Here is an 18,292-nt window from a genome sequence, read left to right as displayed (position 1 = left end):
GGTCTCGTTTAAGGTTTTAAAATTATACTCACTTTTCCACTTTTGTTTTGAGAAGAGTAGATGGCCGTTTATGACCTGCAGGGACCAATCAGGGAAGTGATTTAATATAAAAATGAACACAAATGTTGCTTATTTTGGTATATTCCTGTTGTAATGAGATGTCACTTAAGTTTTAATCATTTTATATACATACAGCCTGTCTCACACACACATGCACACTCATTCAACCCTCTTTTCCCTTTTATCAAAGCTGCAATTGTAATAAAATATATGCACCTCTGGCATTTCCAAATTGAGTTGAAACAGAGCAGGCAGCATGACTTTAAGTGAACCAAACCTAGCTGCACAGGCAATTAACTTTAGTTAGTGCAAAACATGTCTGCCTGTGTGTGTGTGTGTGTGGTCCAGGTATTCCTCATGTTGTGGGGACATAAAGCTGTTTAAACAGCCATGTTGTGAGGACTCACTTCCCTTATGGCCACTAAAAGCAAGTTGCTGTTAAGTTTAGGGTGAAAACTTGGTTTAAAGTTAAGGTAAGTTTAGGGTTATGTTGAAGTTAGGGTAAGAGTTAGAGTTAGGCATGTGGTAGTTATGCTTATGGTTAGGATACGTCTCTTAATATAAGCCAATGTAATGTCCTCTGAAGTGATGGAAACACAGCTTTGTGTGTGTCTGTGTGTGTGGTGGTGGTGAGTGGAACAGACAGGGCTGGAGAAATGTAAAAGTCTAGCTGCAGCTCTAATGACCTGGTATTCAAAGTTGGTGGGAAACAGTGACGGAGCAGGAGATGCAGCAACTGCTGCAGATATTAAAATAAAAATGGAATCTCATTTCCATCTTTCACCCACTCCACCATCCTCAGGGGAAGATATTGTGTGGGAATGTTTTTTTAAAAAGGGTTTCAGGTGGCTGTCAGGTAAGTTAGACCACTGGATGATTATATGCCAGCTTGTCAAGTTTAATATGTAAATGATCCCACTGATAAGCATCAAAGTCATTCTTGACCTTGAGAATAGTAGTTTGACTTAAAACAACTTTCTTTTGACAATTAAAAATCCTTTAAAAAAAAAGTGCTATGGATGAAATCAAAACAGCCGTTGAACTTGCATTAACAGACACATGTCCATGACAACTAAGCAAACTCCATTGGTGGAGGTGGATGGTTTTGTCAAAGTACCAAAAGAGTTTCAAATGCATTTTAGAAATCTATACATTTGGAAAACTGACATGCACTTATAAAACCAAGAACATAAATAGTAAACCTATCTGCTGACATACAATGTATACCAACTGATACCAATGTCAGTATTGTGTATTACACTACAGTACACATTCCCATGTATTATCACTTGAATCATACCACTACTGCATCATGATTTTGTGATTGATAATATCACAACATTATAAACACTATTTATTTCCATGTGTAAGTGGTTTTGGATACTTGATATGTTTTAGGCTGTGGTGTATTTTAATAAATTAAAAGATTTACATGGACTCATTGGGAATGTAAAACCTGCTAAGACCATATGCACCTTTTAAATAATTATTCATGAAGACCGTAATAAGATGTTGAAGCTATTTCAGATGTGTGTAACTGTGGGTGTAAGGTTGTAAATTGTCTTACTTATAGTTGCATAAAAGCCTATTTTTATGTATATAATGGTGTCAAATGACACAGACTACATACAACATTTCACATAAATTGTATATAAGTGAGGTAATTTATGGGTTTTGTGAGATAAAACGGATGCATCAGTAGATAGGGAAGGATTTCAGTGGATCGAGTTTCAGAGGGGTGTGATTTTGAACTGTGTTGTTTTTCCTTTTTTGGGGGGGTGATTTGAGCCCTTAGCCCAGAGCCACAGAAGAAACCTAGAAGCTTAAACTCAGCTAGTGTGTATATAAATGTACATTTCTTTTTCAGCTGATTTGAACAAGATAGATCAGCACTAGTGGAGTCAGATAAATATACAGTTAGGTTAATTAAAATCAAGTTGTTTCAAGAAAACTTGAAAAATTAAATAATAACTATTATTATTTTTATCATATTATTTGTGTTCAAAGGTTTCTTCGCCTATGGTGATCAGTGTTTACTCATGATTTTATTCATTACATAACTGGATAAGAAATCATTAAAAACATGGCACAAAATCCTGATTGCTTACATAACTAATCCAAAACAGCATTGTCTTTTTTCTGTTTTCTCTTTCTCGCCGCAGCTCTTGCTCATTTTCACGCTCTTGCTGAAATGTTCATCTTTGCCTTAGTTCCAAGTCAGTGAATCCAGAGGGCCTCTGAAACTGCCAAGACAGCGAGTGTGATTTCTACATCTCTAGTCCCACACCGCTAGCGTAGGAGACTTCTCTTCCTGCCAGTATGAAGGTGGGCGAGCAGCAGACATGAAATAGAGACAAGAAAAAAACGAAAGTCCCATCCTTCCATCACACTGCTTGTCTTTTATCCCCCCGTTCCTCCACATAGAGATACATAGAGGAGTGGGTGATGTGGAGGCACCAGTCTCAGCCAAAGCCCCAGGCCACCATCCATAAAAAAGGAGAGGAAATCCAGGGAATAAAAAGCAATGAATAGTTAGCAATAGGGAGGAGATAGACTTACACCCTTATAATTATATAATATACACAGTAGACTATTCATAGGTTCACTGATTTATCTGTTTTCTGGGGTTTTGATACAGTGTGGTGCAATATATCAGAATTCATGCAGCATTAATCCCCAGGCTAAGACATGCCATCACTTTTCCCATGATACATAGTTCAGTTGTGGAACAAGCCACATGTTGATTAGCATTACAGATCTCTCGTTGGTGATTACAGAGATGGAATAAATTTTCTACTTTTTACGACACTGCTGTTTCTGTGTTTTTCTTTTGAGCAGCAAAAATAGCACGATAATGCCAAGTTACTGCCACTGGCTTATTTTTCCTGGTGAGAGGACTTCAGCTAAACAGAAGAATTCTGAATTCTGAAACGGGACCAAAGTGACATTTTCAGGTATGTTAACATACTGTTTCTAACAGACATAGCAGTGCACTTTTCCGTTGTAAATGTTTGTTTTGTGGCTCATTCAACAAACTAAGGTGCAAGGCAACTGTGTGTTCATGTTTGTAAGTTAGATAAGAAGCAGACTTTAGCAGTTAAGATGTAGGTTGTGGTTCTTGTGTTGTGTAGCAGGATGCTGCCAGGCTCAGTGTGACCATCTACTCCTCCTATAGAACATGTTATCGTTTGATTCAAGATTTTATTTTCTGTATCAAAATGTGCACTCAGCTATGTAACGTTATTAAATCAAGGGCACACAAAAAATATAAATAGGAGGCATAAAATGTAAAAAAATATATATATAAAAAGATCACAGGACAAGTGATTTACAGAGCAGATATGTAGACTATGCTGAAATGGACAAAATAACAAGACAAAAAAACGCAATTTAATTTCAGTTGGACTTTAACTGCGGAACCTAAAGTCCCCCTCCACTCAAAAATATGTTTTACCTATAGCTGGTTTTTAGCATCATTGTGCAGAATTATCTATCTTGAGAGTTTGATACTATAAAGATGTTTTTTACATTAATCTGCTGAAGGAGGAAAGTTTCTCTGTGCTCACCTTAAATCTCAGTTTGACACATGTAGCTATGACCATGATGTGTGACATCACAAATAGTTTTGATGAGTCTGAACATTTTGAATCTACTGAGTTTGTGATCCTGCATGTGAAAAGGTTATTCCTTCCTGTTTTCACTGGGCCGTTGTTTTCATTACCATATTACCAGCAGTGCAGAACAGAGAGGAATGCTGAACAAGTCTCTAGCATTTGATACTACTTCATCTGTGGGTGCGCTACAATATTTAAAACTTGCTGATGGAGCAGCAGCTACAGTACAGCACACGCTACTTCCACTACTTCTTATTCCACTCTCTGTACATTTCAACTGCTGCATACTTTGTACTTGAAAAACAAATCAAATATCATACTATTCAGCTCATTCAGCTGATGTGTGCTATTACTTTTCTGTTTTCTAGCGTATTTCAGCAATTTTATATTAATTTTTGAACATTAAAAATGTATAATAACTCTCCAAGCACATACCTTGCCACAAAATGTTGGCACAGGCATTTTTCTAACAAAATGTAAATATATTTCCCATAGGGGTTATAGTTTTTGGGATCTAAACCTTAAATTATAGGGAGAGCACTGCCCAATATAAACTGCAGGTGGTCCCTCCTGTTTCTTAAACATACAGATTCTCTCTTCCTTTAAACACTGTGTTTTACCTTTTCAAAGGTAATAACATCATGATCAGAGATTGACACATCTCTGAAACTACAGTGTACAGTACTTTTTCCACAGGAGTAACCAACTATTTCACACAGGTGTTCATTTCCAACATCATGCTGAAAACATAAAAGGTGCATTTTACATTGAGTTTAAATGATTTGATTGTACAGGTGGGTGGTGTTTCCTGCTGGACACAAGTGCCTGCCCCACCTCCCCCAGCACCATTGGTACAGCTGCCAATGGCGCTGGGGGAGGCGCAGACTGATACGTTGATTTTAGGAAAATTAATCAGTATCTATTTTGATAATCAAATGATGTTTTCGGTTACTCCACAGTTACAGTCTCTCAGTTGAGATATTTGATCTTTAGCTTTGTATTTTATGATAGCAAGTAAAATACTTGGGGATTTAGACTCTTGGTTTGACAAACAAGGTATCTGAGGACATTACCTTGGGCATTAGAAATTGCAACTGTAAACTTTTATAGCTCTGACTGATAAATAATCATTACTGATATATCAGAAAAAATAATCTGCTAAACAACTAAACAGTTGTTAGTTGCCCTCCTCATCTCAAGTGAGTAGTGCCATTAAAATGAGAAATGAAAACTAAGATAAAATGGCCTGTTTCCTTTTAGAGGCAACTATTATTATATTATTACTATATAACTGCAAATACTTGAAGAATTATTGTTATAAGAAACGCCTGTAAAGCTAGAGAGTCTGACTGATATATTGGTTGATATTGGCCTATCTCTTATTGGTGTATATGTTGCCCAATATGCACTGATTTTTTAAAATTTTGTAAAATTATATAAGCAACATTTTATGTGTATTTGATCCTTTGTTTCAACTGCAACTTGCAGATTTTATTTGTTTATTTAACTTCTCCTTCAGTTATCTTTGTTGAATTTCCCAGGGTTCAGTTTTTCATTATTTCTGCCTACAGACTTGGTTATTCAACATCCTCTTTAAAGTTTCCAGTGCCATAAAACATCATCTGCCTTTTTTGCTGCTACTTGTGCTTTACAGAAAGCACCAAAGCACCCTCAAGAGGACCTTGAACAAAGTTTAGTGGTATCAAGGCCAACAACAATCATCATAAAGGGCAAAGCAGGTGGAATTTCATCTCTCCTCTCAACTGCATTGTTCAAAAATATTTTACCTATGAATGTCTTGCAGTTGTTTTGCAGATGTGTCCTTGAGCAAAGTAAAGAATGTCTGTCAGCTCCAGAAGATGCTGTTGGCTGGCTGAACTTGACACTGACCTCTCCAAGTCAGTATCATATGATTTGTTCCAATATAACTAGTGCTGAATCCCTTCTTATTATATCTTGCAAATGAACAAGAATAGTACACTGAACCCTCCTGTATCTGCTTCGGTATGTAACTCTACATCTTCACATCATTCTGTGAACTAAATCCAGGCAGATTCTTCTTTGACGTTGTTTGAAATATGCCACTGCACAATAGTATGCATTGTATACATTCAACAGAGGCTCTTCATTCTTTCAACGTGTTTATTCAACATGACTGTTGAGCTTCTTCAGTCACACACTGACTTCTACCATTTATAATCTCTGATGGAAAAAATCTGTATAGTAGAAATGGTAATGAAACAAACTCTTAAGAGAGAAAACCAAACCTCACTGGGTCAGTTATCACAATCTCATGCTGTGCAGGTAAACTGTGTTCAAACTCACAGAACATAGTGGATATGTAAAGCTGAGTTTAAGGGAAAACAAGACATCACAAATATTTCAATTTAATGAAATGGTACATTCATTAAAAAAAACATTACATTTTGAGTTTTAATATTTCACTACTTGTAAATATCATATAGCTTAATTTCGGAGTTGGAACAAGGTAATACAGAATAAGGTTGAATGATTTTAGCAACCTTAAAGCTCATTAAGGGGAAATAAAACTCAAAAACTGGGGTGCTACAAATCTAACTCTAACTGTGCAATATACAGTAATGTTACATAAGCAGATTTTGTCTGTCACTCAATAGCCGTATGTGGTGTATATTATACATAAAATAGGTTGTCCTCACAGAAGAGCAACTACAACAGAAACAATAAATGTTCGGACATAGCCTATAAAAATCCATATAAACTGCAATAAAGTCAGATTGGGCTGACTCCCTATAAGAATGGTTCCCATCATGTGGACTCGGAAACCTTGTGTCAAGTTAAATCTGAGGGGTCACAACATGACTCAAATGATGAGACAAAAATATTTATTTCTGTTACACAAAATTGTGTTTATATTTTAAGTCTTTCCTCAAATTTTTGCTTCAGGGCTCTGAGGAGGTTAAAGATGATGTGTTGTCAGATTGTATTTGGTACGATCTGGCCCACATGCTTTGCTCTTTTTCTCCCTCTCCTTATCTTCTCAACCTTGTTTTGTTTTCTAAATTAGGGGGGCTGTTATTAATAAAAAGAAAAACAGAGATAAAAAAAACAGAGGGAAATAAAATAAAGTTACAAAGATGCCAGAAGTGGCCAGATAAAGCAAGATAACCAGCAGAGCCTCATCCACCTATACAAGTAAACACATCAGGCATATAAGGGGTTAATAAGTCCTTAATGTAATTTGGAGCAAAGCTACTAAATGCTTTAAAAGTGACAAACAGAATTTTTAAAAATAAATCAGGAATGAAACAGGAAGCAAATGTAACTTGGCAAGTATTTGAGTAATATTCACGTTTCTTAGTGACAGTCAAAATAAAGATATGGGGTGTTCCCTCTTCTAACGCTAGATGGTGCTATTGCTCCATTGTGTCCTGGCGCTTCTGAGAAAGTGGAGGTGCAACACCTCCTTCATTGTCTGAGTAAAGGCACCGGGAGTGGATCCAATCCCGTCTCTGCCCTGCTCGCTCAGTCGTCCGCCATGGCGACCGCAAAGAGCCTCCCCTCCGGTACGAGCAGCTTCTGAAACTCTGCTGGGTCTCTGTTTTTCTTCCACTACGGCTGGATGTTATATCTCCTCTCAGCTGGGGAAATACGTACGTGTGGATAAAGCCGCATTTCGAGAGAAGAGGGTAAGAAAGCCAAGTCCCCTCTCTGCGTGTGCTGTTAAGGGAAGTGATTCAACTTGTTTGAGGAGATTAGGGTTAAGTCCTGGGAGTATCTTTGCCGTGTTATTCAGTGATCCTGCGGGTTTTAGGGGAGGGAAACAACTATCACTGTGGGAAAATCTTCATATACAGCCCGTTAACTGTCCTGCTTGTCCTCCGGTGTGCGTTGCATTGCGCAGATATACCTTCTAGCAGTATGGATGTGCGCAAACGCTGCAGTCACTGATGGTTTGTAGCTGAACTGCTCCATGCATGTGTATGTATGTTTGTGTGTGTATGTATGTATGTATATGCGTGTGAGTGTGATATTTAAATGATCCAGATGTCTCCTGTAAATGTGCGTTTTTCTGATCTGCCTCTTACAGTTTGCAGAGGCAGTCCAGGTAAGTCCATACGGTGCATTAATGTCACATGCTGATAATGTCCTGAGGATTACAGCAGCCTGCTCTATTAACCTACATTGCATTAATGGTGTGAACACACCAGCAGACCGTGTGTGGCGAGTCTAGATCAGGGAAGGACCTCACTTCACCATTTTCTGCACTATTTTCTCAATCATCACTCATGCGGAGGCTTTAAATGGCAGCCCAGCTCTAGTTACAACACGTATGCATCACGCTGATTGTCATTCTTTTCACTTAATGAACAGATGTCATGCTGTCATTAATTCAGTGGTAACTTCTAGAGATTCATGCAAATGCCAGCCACACCCAAGTATCGGTGTCTGGGGAAGGGTGTTTCTGAACACAGAGGAAATTGAGCCTTTTTTCTGTCGGTGTTTTGGAGCTTTGGCACAGGTAGGCAGCTGGCTGTATCAGCCCCCGCCTCTGGCCATTCAGCTGTCACTAAAGGATTCCAGCTGTGCAGTGTTGGACCGCACTGAGGGGCCCTTGTGTGCCCCTGCACACAGAGGAACCACTGTTACAGCCCCCAAGACTCTGTAAACCAGCAGTCACAGCTCCATGTTACACACTTGTGGGGAATTTCAAGCAAACAAGTTCAAAGGCAGGGTGATTTACCCAGAGAAACACTCAATGGTCTGTAAATGTGCATCTGGTATTGTATACTATGCTATGACACTCATATCCTCAGGAACAATATGCCAGCTGTGCAACTGGTGACTGTTTTGGGTGTTTGTCTGAACCTGAGTTACCTATTCAGAGGAACACACAGACTGGTTGATTCATGATCCCTGGTGCAGGGGGAGGGTATGTGTTGGGTGAAATAATCACTGCCTCCTCTTTTCACTGCCCTCTGATTCACTGGTGTTTTGTTTGAAGGGTGTCTGGTTGCGCGGCATGCATGTGCAGGTCATATAAGCCACCAATTTAAGGAGTCGACATTAAACACTTGCCAATAATTTAGCCAAGGGCCCGTGAGTGATGACGGTGCGAGGATTAAATGTCATAAATAACTGGAGATTGAAAACTATGCCTGTTTCCATTCACGCCCCTGGTGACCACATTGGGTCTGGTTTCCATCAGCCAAAGGGAGCGTTTGTCTGTTCTTTAGCTGGAAAACCCCAATGTCTCGCACCCACTGCTCTGTGATGACAGTGCACAAAAACAAAATGATGAGAACATGCTCTCGTGGTGAAATGGTTAAATTTGCTTACTGAATACCAATCCCTCTGAATCATAGGCCCAGCGTTAGATATTTCAAGTAACCAAAGTTAATTATGAACTAAAACTTGAACATGATATAATAGTTAAAACTCACAAAGATTGCATGTTTGCAGTTTAGTTAAATTGCACTTTACTGATGAGGATAAGAACTTGGTAGAAGATTGATTAACCTTGGAGCTTCACAAATTTTGATTTTTTGGGACCAGATCCATAAAAGGAACCAGCTGCACAACTGTAGTCAGTACAGCTGAAACAGTCATCTGTCAAGTACAAATTACTCCAAATATTTACTGGTTCCAGCTTCTCAAACAAATAAAAAAAAAGTGCTTTTCTCTACTTCATATCTTTGGAAATTGAAAATGTTTTTATTTTAGACTATTGCTCAAACAAAATAAGCTAAATCAAGATTCTGTGGAAAGTTGTCTCAATTTTCTGGCACATTATAGACTACATGATTAAAGTGTTGATAGTAAGAATGATAGTTACCTGCAGCTGGACTTGTGAAATCTTACTTTATTCCTCTAATCCACTCTAACTACAGTCTGCAGTGTTTCACAGGAAACTTTTCTAATGCTTGTCCTCAGCGTCATTCAGACCATCATCAGACAGACACTGAATTTAGTGTATCCACTGTCCTTGGCCTATATTCTCCATGCGCACTCTGCTGAATTACATTCTCCACTCCTTCGAAATGCCTTATTCAGCTTACAGCTTAAACTTGGCAGCAGTCACTCACCTCTGCGGCAGCTAAACAACTGCCCACTGGCCTCAACACTCCGATGAACCACTTGGTGAGGTCTTGAGATGACATCAGCCGGCTGGAATGTGCAATGAAGAGAGAATTAACCAGGACGGCAGGGCCTTGGGGGGATCTGGCTGTGTGGATACATGAGGGGGGTGGATAATGGCCAGCTCGTGTGTCAACGAGGAATGAATGAGTCAACAACTTTGTCCAAACACAGTCCTCCACCTGAGACAAACACAGACAGTCACTTCCAAATTCTGTATGTCGATTTTGATTGAATTATCAGATAGCTGGATGCAGTAGGGAAATGTGTGTGTGGCTAACTGCTCTATGCATGTCTCAGGTTTGTTTTTTGTAGTCACAGCTGGATCGAATTAGATTCTGTCTGTCTGTTACTCCAAATTCACAGCACATTCAATTCAGAGTGTCCTGAAACCTATTTGACTTGACACCCCTGAGACCAATTAAAACATAATTAAATATGTCTGTGAGTCTTTCGTCCTAGTGCTTTGCCTTTACAACTTAATGAATCAGTTGTCATTGTATTGACTGTTTGATTATAAACCCAAGCTTTGTGATTCTTTTGTCAAGTCAAATTAAGGATGCCTGATCTGCGCTCTGAAATCAAGAACATGCTTAAATCATCCTTTTTTTTTAAATACAATAATTGGCTCTCCCACAGGCAACAATTATCAGCCATTAGTGGAAAGTGCAAATAATGCATTTGCAATTACCCTGTTAGTGTGACACAGAGGGTTGTACAGCCCGTCTGGGCCCTAATGCATTGACTTACTATGCTGCTGATGCTCTGTGAGAGGAGGTTTTTTACAAGTTGGATCAGTTTTTTTGTAACCGTTTAATAGTGTTAATATGTATGCAGGTACAAATGAAAGACTGCATGTACTCGTTTTCCTGACTTTTCTGTCTTTGCCTCTGTGCAGGGTGGGCAGTGAGCAGTGCAGTGCACCATGGCAGAGCCAGAGCTAGAGGCAATGGCCTCTGGAGCAGGGACACGTCTTGGAGCCCCAGAGACTCTTGGCATCAGTACGTTGGACCCCGGGCACAGACCGCCACCCATGCCCCCCGGACGACATGTCACCATCAGGGTCCGTATGCTGGATGACACAGAGGAGCTCTTTGATATCTCGGTGAGCTGTTAATCCTTTCTTGCACAGGCACGTTTTTCTGTGAGATTTTGACTCTTAGTAGCCAAGAAACATTTCCAGTTTTCACAATTGAAGCAGCAGCAGCAGCAGCTTGGTAACAGGTTGGCATGGCAACTGCATGATGTTAAGTTGGTGAATTCATAGATGAAACTGGAGGGATCTTTTTTCTTTCTTTCCACTTTATTGTAGTGTTTTTTTCCATCTGATCTCTGCTTCCACTGAAACTGTCTGAATCATGTTCTGCTGCTGTTTGTCCATTAAAATACTGCTTTAATTCCACTGTGACCTCCTGATATCTCCATTTTGGCACACTGGTGAGCTGAGGACATGAGAGACAAACCCTTGCTGTCTTACACAGTGAATGCAGGCATAGTAACAATTATAGGTTTTTATGTCTTTCAATGAGCATTGCTGCCATACAAATCCCATTCATGATTTCAGGATTTAGAGGATTAGGTTTCTCATCACAGATCTAAATTAAGACAGTCCAGTATTGGCCATTTGCACAGATGCAAAAATGTTGCTAAAATTAGACACTGATTATAAATGACCTATTATGTTCATAACACTTTAAATTCAAAATAAAGATATAGTAAGTTATCCAAGCTCAATTTATGTCCACAAAACAGGCAATTTGCAGATGTCATTCCAACTTTTGTAATTTTTATTTAACTAAATGAAGGATTAGGCTGGTGTTTTCCCAGCAAATGACTAAAACCGAAAATGTTTGGTTGCCTGTTTAGCCAAGTCCTGATAAGTCACAATGTTGAGAAATGTACAATCATCAATCATAACGAACACAGGTACAGTACTTGAGTTTCGGTAAACTGTCCTCAGGCCTTGATTTAATGGCAGAGACATTTGGGTGGAGTAAGTGAAAAGACCGTTATTCGTCTTAGAATAGACACAGCCATATCCTGTGACCACAAACCTTCTTGCCTGGAACAGAGGAGCGAGATGATTAGATAGCAGAAAGTGGAAAGTGGTGATGGAGAGAAACAGATAGAGCGGCAGGCAAAGAGGAGCTGTTTAATGTGTATGAATGGGGCTCGGCAGTAAAGCTGCTGAGCATTACTGACAGTTAGTAAGTTAGCAGTGCAGGCTGGATGTGTCCTCCTGGCTGTTTCCCAAGACATATGGGTAAATGCTGTTCCTCATGCGAGCAGTGGAGCTCCCTGTGCATGCCAATCTTTCTAGTGGTATCATGTGTTGTACTTATACTACATATTATAATACTTAAGGTTCACTAGATTCAGAGTGAGATCCTGTTTGATTACCCTCATTTAACATGTTATTTTGTGTGTACTTTGAGTTCGACGAGGCATTAAAAGTTGATTTGTTTTACCGCATTCCCACATTTTTTGGGAGCAGTCAACTTCACAGTGTTGTTAAGACAGCATGCTTGTGTCCTGTATCTCCCTTCGGCTTTTTCCTTTCTCAGTTTAGGAGTCAGTTCATGAACACCAGCATTTAGAAAGTGAATATCATCCAGTCTGTGACTCCTTGCTCCAATACGAACCTGATAGCCAATCAGAACAGAGTGGACTCATAGAGAGTTTGGCCTTAAAGAGACAGGAGCTAAAACTGCCTGTTAAGAGAAAGGAGTTGAACTGAGTGGCTGCATTAATGGCCAGTATAATATAAAAAAGGAGGTTTTTGAACTGTGAAAGCATGCAGAGTTACTCTATTGGGGTCTCAGAATAAAAATATTAAGCTGGACATGAGCACAATAGGTCCCCTTTACATGGTATGTGTGTGACGCAGGGCTTTTCTTTTCTGGAAGTTATTGTAAAGAAACATTGTGATTGGTTCCATACACACACTGATTCTTGGTACTTTTTTGACTTGAAACATGTCAGATTTATATACAACAGTTTCAGCCTAGTCTTCTTTCCAGCCTGTATCATCTTCTTGTTTCTAACCCGCTGTCAGGTTTCATATAGTTTGATACACATAAAAAGATTACAGAGCAGCAACACTGTGGAAGTACAGTAGCAGGGCCATGATTTTGTTGCTGAGTTAGATAAAGCTTTTTTCACTGCTCTGCTGAAACAAGCCGAAGGTAAGGCCCCTGCTAAGAGGAAAGCCATATTCTATGCTCAATTGAACACACATTATAGCCTCTATCTCAAGTCAGCACTAAAAAACTCAGTAGACTTAAAGTTTTGCCTCAAGGTGTCCAAGGAGTTCATTTTTTCTAGTCATCAGCTCGCATTCAGGATGGAAAGATCAGTTATCCTCTTTACAAAGAATGAAAAAATTTGATTTTCTTCCCATGTTATCCAATGTCATAATTGTCGTCTGTCTTTTCTATTTACTGGGTACTTTAAGATGCAAAAGACAGAAAGGATATATTTTGCAAAAGAAGTATCTCGTTGCTGAAAACGAGTCCACTTTGATGAAATCAGTAACTCACAAGACTTGGGCTTAGTAAGGATATTTGGAGGCGGGGAGTTGCTGAATTTCAGCGGTAACTTTTGTTTTACCCAGTTTCAACGCCAAAATTTTTCTTTTTTTGGGCCCAGCTGAGTCCAGGAATACAAAAACATACTGTACGTCAATTTTGCTTAGATCCTGCTGATATTAATCTTTCCCCTGCAGCAGTAAAGTGAGATAACTGCATGGTCCACAAAACACATTTGTCAAGCAATTATCTAGTCTTTCATGTCATAAGAGGAACATAGAGTATTGTTTAAGAAGTGGTTAATCTCGGATGATGTTGTAGTCAGAGTGGCTTGAGGCAGGAATATTTTATATGTCTGTTTAAAAAAACATAAAACTTCCTCCTCACCCTGTAACTGATACTGAAGGCTTTGGTTCCTGTTCCACAGATTCAGAGGGTTAAGTTTCCACTTCAGCAGGCAGAGTATCAGATGGACGAGAAACAAAAAGGGGCCATCTAGCCATCTCGTGGGTCACATACCATGCTGTGGCCTACTTAGCATGTGAACACACTTGTGTCATTGGTGACGATGTTTGGCTGTGTAAACCTGGACAAACAGAAGATTGGCACTGCCTGAAAAGCATTCTTGAGCTAAAACATCAGTCTTGTTCCACCTTTTCATTATTTGTTTTTCATGGAGTTAGCTTAAAATGAATATGGGGGCTTCTGTGCATTTTGCTCATGCAAGGTCAATAGAGCAGGAAATCCAGACTGTAACCAACAGTCTGTCTTGCAGTCCTAAGGCTAACTGACGCAGTCTGCGCCGATGTTTTGACGTTTATATCTGCTGATGGCTGGTGGAAGCTCTGCAGAAGTTGCCTGTGAGGAGGGTGATTGTAGCGTGGATTTGGGAGGTGGGGGATGGGATGATGAAGGCAGAGTGGAGAGTCATGCTCATTCCTGTGAATGAAGGAAGCAGTCAGGCTCCATTAGCCAAACCTTATTGGTAGAATACTAATGAATACAGCTTAAAATGGAATATTCCACTTTCCACTTGTCCCTTTATTCTCTCCCTCATGTTGCACTACTACTTGTGTTCTTCATCTCTAACTGTAATGAGCCACTGAGGACTGCTGTTTTTCCTCTCCAGCCATTATTTTGTCCATTAGAGTCACGGGACAGTCCGTGTAAAAGAGAGCAAAGAAAAATCCTGAGCTTGTTCATTACAGACCCCTTCCTCTTGGCATTTTTATTTGCTCTCCATATGAGATTTGTAGAGATTTATACAGCACAGTCTCATAAGACATACATTTTGCTTCCCTAATTACCGATAAACTCAACAGCTAATTAATACACCCGCAACAGTTTACTGAAAAGCTACAAGACATCTTGTTGTACATTATCAGCAGAAGAACATAGAGCAAAATGTTCTCAGTATTTTTTCTGAGCACAGCACGTAGTAGGTATGGAGAATTAGAGCAGTGTTGTGGGGGGTCTTGATGCTCTCAGCAGCAGCTTTTGATCAGGGAGTTGAGATTACAAATCAGCGGATAAAGATGAACATGTTTTTGGATGCCACTCTTCGTTGTGTTTGCACTTACTTGACATTGCCCTACCATAATCTATAATTATAACAAATTACACTCTGATCTGGCTACAGGTACTAGAAAACACTGAAACTAACCCTCTCCCCACACTCACATGCATGAGGTCAGTTTTTCAGTCACAATGATATTAGCTAGAGAGTTCATGTGACGGTGTAAATCATCCCCTTACTGAGAATCAAACCGTACTGTCCGTGAACTCAATGTATAATTCCCAAGATCCATAGTCTATTACTACCATTTCCAACATTTGTCACAGCCAGATCCAGAAGTATGCATGAGTGAGATTTGAGATGATGTTACTACAAATGCCACTGGCTGGGTTTTCTATTTTGGGCCATAGAGGAGGCATCAGATGCTTTTGGTTTTTCCTCCGTTCCCATAACTAAAGCATGTTTACAGCCAAAAACTGAACAGAGAAACCAGGGCAGCAGGGACCACCCAAGCTAAAAGGGGGCATGCTACAAAAGGAAGGACCTGCAAGCTTTAGAGCATGACTCTCACACCAATCCAGAGGGGTTACCATCATCCCAACACTGGCCACTCTTACCTCCATATGCTGTCACCCATTCATTGTGATGGGAAGCAATTAGAACAGCTTCAGTGTCCTTGTTGTCAGCTGAATGGCAATGAGGTCCTGACTTAATGAGTAAAAAACATGATGAAGGCCTTCTTTCAGCTCTGTCTTCAACAGCTTCAGTGTGACTGTCTAGTGACTAACCATAATGAAGAAGAGTTAAAGTGTTGCTGGAGGACTGTCACCACCCGTAGATCAATGCCCAGATTCACCCTGGCATTGGCTATTAGAGGTACATCAATACCTTTTTTTCTAAGTGCCAATTTGTGCCAGTTGTTTTTAGACTCACATTTTAAATAATCAGCAAACCTCAACAGAAAATGTTTATACTGTTATTATAAAGTTTATTAAAAGTATATTATAGTGATTTTAAAAAAGCAAAGTTGGAGTAGACGTGAAGGAGCTCTCTACAAGAGCTCAAATGATTCATCAATTAATTCATCAGATAGTTGATAGAACTATTTTGATATTCTGGCTTCTCAATTGTGAGGAATTGCTGCTTTCCTTTGTTTCTAGTGATAATAGACTGAATACATTTTGGTTTTAGTCTGTTGGCAATAATTTGATGGCATCAAGTTGGGCTTTAAGAAAATTTGACCATAATATAGCTATTGTCAAGCATTTTATAGATCAAACTATTAATAGATGAATTGAGAAAATAATCTGCACTTTGGTCAATAATGAAAATAACCATTAGCTGGCAGCTTTACAGTCAACATACAGTAGGTATGCAATCCAAGCTCTCATGTATGTTTAGAAGAAGTAGAATTTCATCTCCTGCAACATTTCCTCTGCATACTGAGACATGTCGGTGTAATTGAAATTCAAGCCACATATTATTTGTGCACGTTACAGAACCCCAAAGGTTCTCAATATCTCATGTTTCATGTTGTATATTTTCAAGTATGACATGTCGACTGTTAAGGAAGTCAGAGCTCAGATGGAGGGGGACAGTCTAGTCTGGAAGCAGTGTGCTAAATCCTGTTAAACTCAGAGCTGTGGTGGGGACACGGTCTGCTTCCCTAGCTTCACAGTGCTTGAGGGGGAGAACTGACAGAGGTAGTGGTTGAATGATTCGGGCTCAAAGGACGATTTGGCACTAGTATTTCTTGATGAGTTTTCATTGGCCAAATATGAGTACACAAGGGATTTTATTGGCTGTTGCAGTATTTGGGAGAATTGGGCAGCACTTGAGCAGCCCAAAGCCAAGAATCCAGCCACCTTTTACACCATGTCAGTGAGTTTTCTAAACCCATTACTGTCACTCCCCCTTTTCTCTAATATGAGTCATGCATGAGTAACAGTAAGATCTATTTAGATTAACTGTGCTGTGACTGTTGCATACCTCTAATGTAGATGGTCGGTTTTAGGTGCGTATAGTGTGACTGTTGTGAAGGCTGAATTTTAAAGGCTAATTTTACGGCACTGTGGGATTAAACGGGTAGCGAGATGCATGAAAATGGTGACCATGGCAATCTCCCCCTCCCCCCGTAGAGTAAGCTTGAAAGTTTTGAACGGAAAGGATTGTTAGAGACAGTATATAGACAAATAGCGCCTCTGATTTTTATCTCCCGAGTCACCAGAGAAAGTGTTTGGAGCCTGGCTGGGGAGACAATCAGAGAGAGGCCTTGATACAGCCAGTAGGTTGGGAATTACTGGCATTCAGACATCTGATGTTCATCATCTGTTCTGCTAATACATTATGTTTGTTCACTTTTGGGAGTCTTAAAATAGATTCTTTCTTCTGCTCTTAAAGACATCTGCCCCAAAAGTATTCTCCCAACCTGTTTTAATATATTGTAATTCTTTCTTAGAAAACATGCAGATACTTAATGGAATTTGTCATTTACCATCCCATCCCAGCTAGAAAGCATCTTTTTGGTGCAACTGCAACAACCTTTGAGCTTTATACCCCCTCTGAGGAGGCAGTTTAGATTCTAGGATGACGCGCTCTATGTAAACATACATCGTTATGAATTCAGTCTCTATGAGTTCATCTTTGAAAGGCCACATGGAATCGCGCAGGTCGACGTGTGGGTTGCCATGGCTACACATAGAGGTGGATGAGGAGCATCTGAGCTGGCTGCCGCGCTGCAGAGCTCTGTCTTCCACTGATATCTGCCGGGGAGGAGGGGAGGGTGGACGACTGGGGGTAGGGAAGGGGGCGTCTTCATGCAGAGCATTAATGTGAGTGTAGCATACTAGCATGGGGATACGCTGCTGCACACCAATTATGACTTACATATTCAGGAGACACAGCCCACCTCACTGAGTGCTGTGATTATGTGTTGAGTTGCTTTTTTGTATTCAAATCCCTTTACTGAAAAATGACTGACAATAAGTTTTGAAGGATTATTAGCTGTTTTTGGTTTCACTGCTGATTGACCCAGTTTCCCTGAAAGATGGCAAGTGGGGGGGGGGGGGGGGCGGCACTGTGTGTCACCATAAAAACATTAATGGAAAATTAGTTTGCTCATGTTGAGTAATGTTGAGTCCTTTTTTTAGACTTTCCACTGGTGGAAGGTAATGTGAACACAGCACTCAAGTCATCATCCTTGCACTGACTGCCTGTTGTCAGCCAGACATATTCTCATACTTTCCTCACATGAACTGTGAACCCTTGGTTGCCTTTCTCTCATGGCATGAAATTGAAATCCCGCAGTGGGATGTAACGGGCGGCAGTGTAGGGGGTGGTTGTTTTCCCATGTACAGCCATCTTCCTCCCTCACATCCTGAAATGTAATTGGGTTGTGGAGGATGAGAGCCACAGGAGATGAGCAACAGTGGGAATCATGTGGTGGCTGATGGCTGAGA

General features: G+C 40.0%; 1 protein-coding gene across 1 annotated transcript in view; it reads left to right on the top strand.

Annotated features, from left to right (window-relative positions):
* The first annotated feature begins 7,289 nt into the window (after positions 1-7,289).
* LOC128367861 (FERM, ARHGEF and pleckstrin domain-containing protein 1-like) overlaps positions 7,290-18,292 on the top strand; it is a 49,605-nt gene continuing 38,602 nt past the window's right edge. Inside the window, exons 1-2 of the mRNA XM_053328529.1 lie at positions 7,290-7,342; positions 10,690-10,896. Coding sequence (XP_053184504.1) covers positions 10,717-10,896 — 180 coding nt within the window. The 5' untranslated portion in view covers positions 7,290-7,342; positions 10,690-10,716. The remainder of the gene's footprint in view (positions 7,343-10,689; positions 10,897-18,292) is intronic.

The sequence above is a fragment of the Scomber japonicus genome, chromosome 11 (assembly GCF_027409825.1).
Source record: "Scomber japonicus isolate fScoJap1 chromosome 11, fScoJap1.pri, whole genome shotgun sequence".
Taxonomy (NCBI): domain Eukaryota; kingdom Metazoa; phylum Chordata; class Actinopteri; order Scombriformes; family Scombridae; genus Scomber; species Scomber japonicus.
This window is presented reverse-complemented; position numbering and strand designations above follow the sequence as displayed.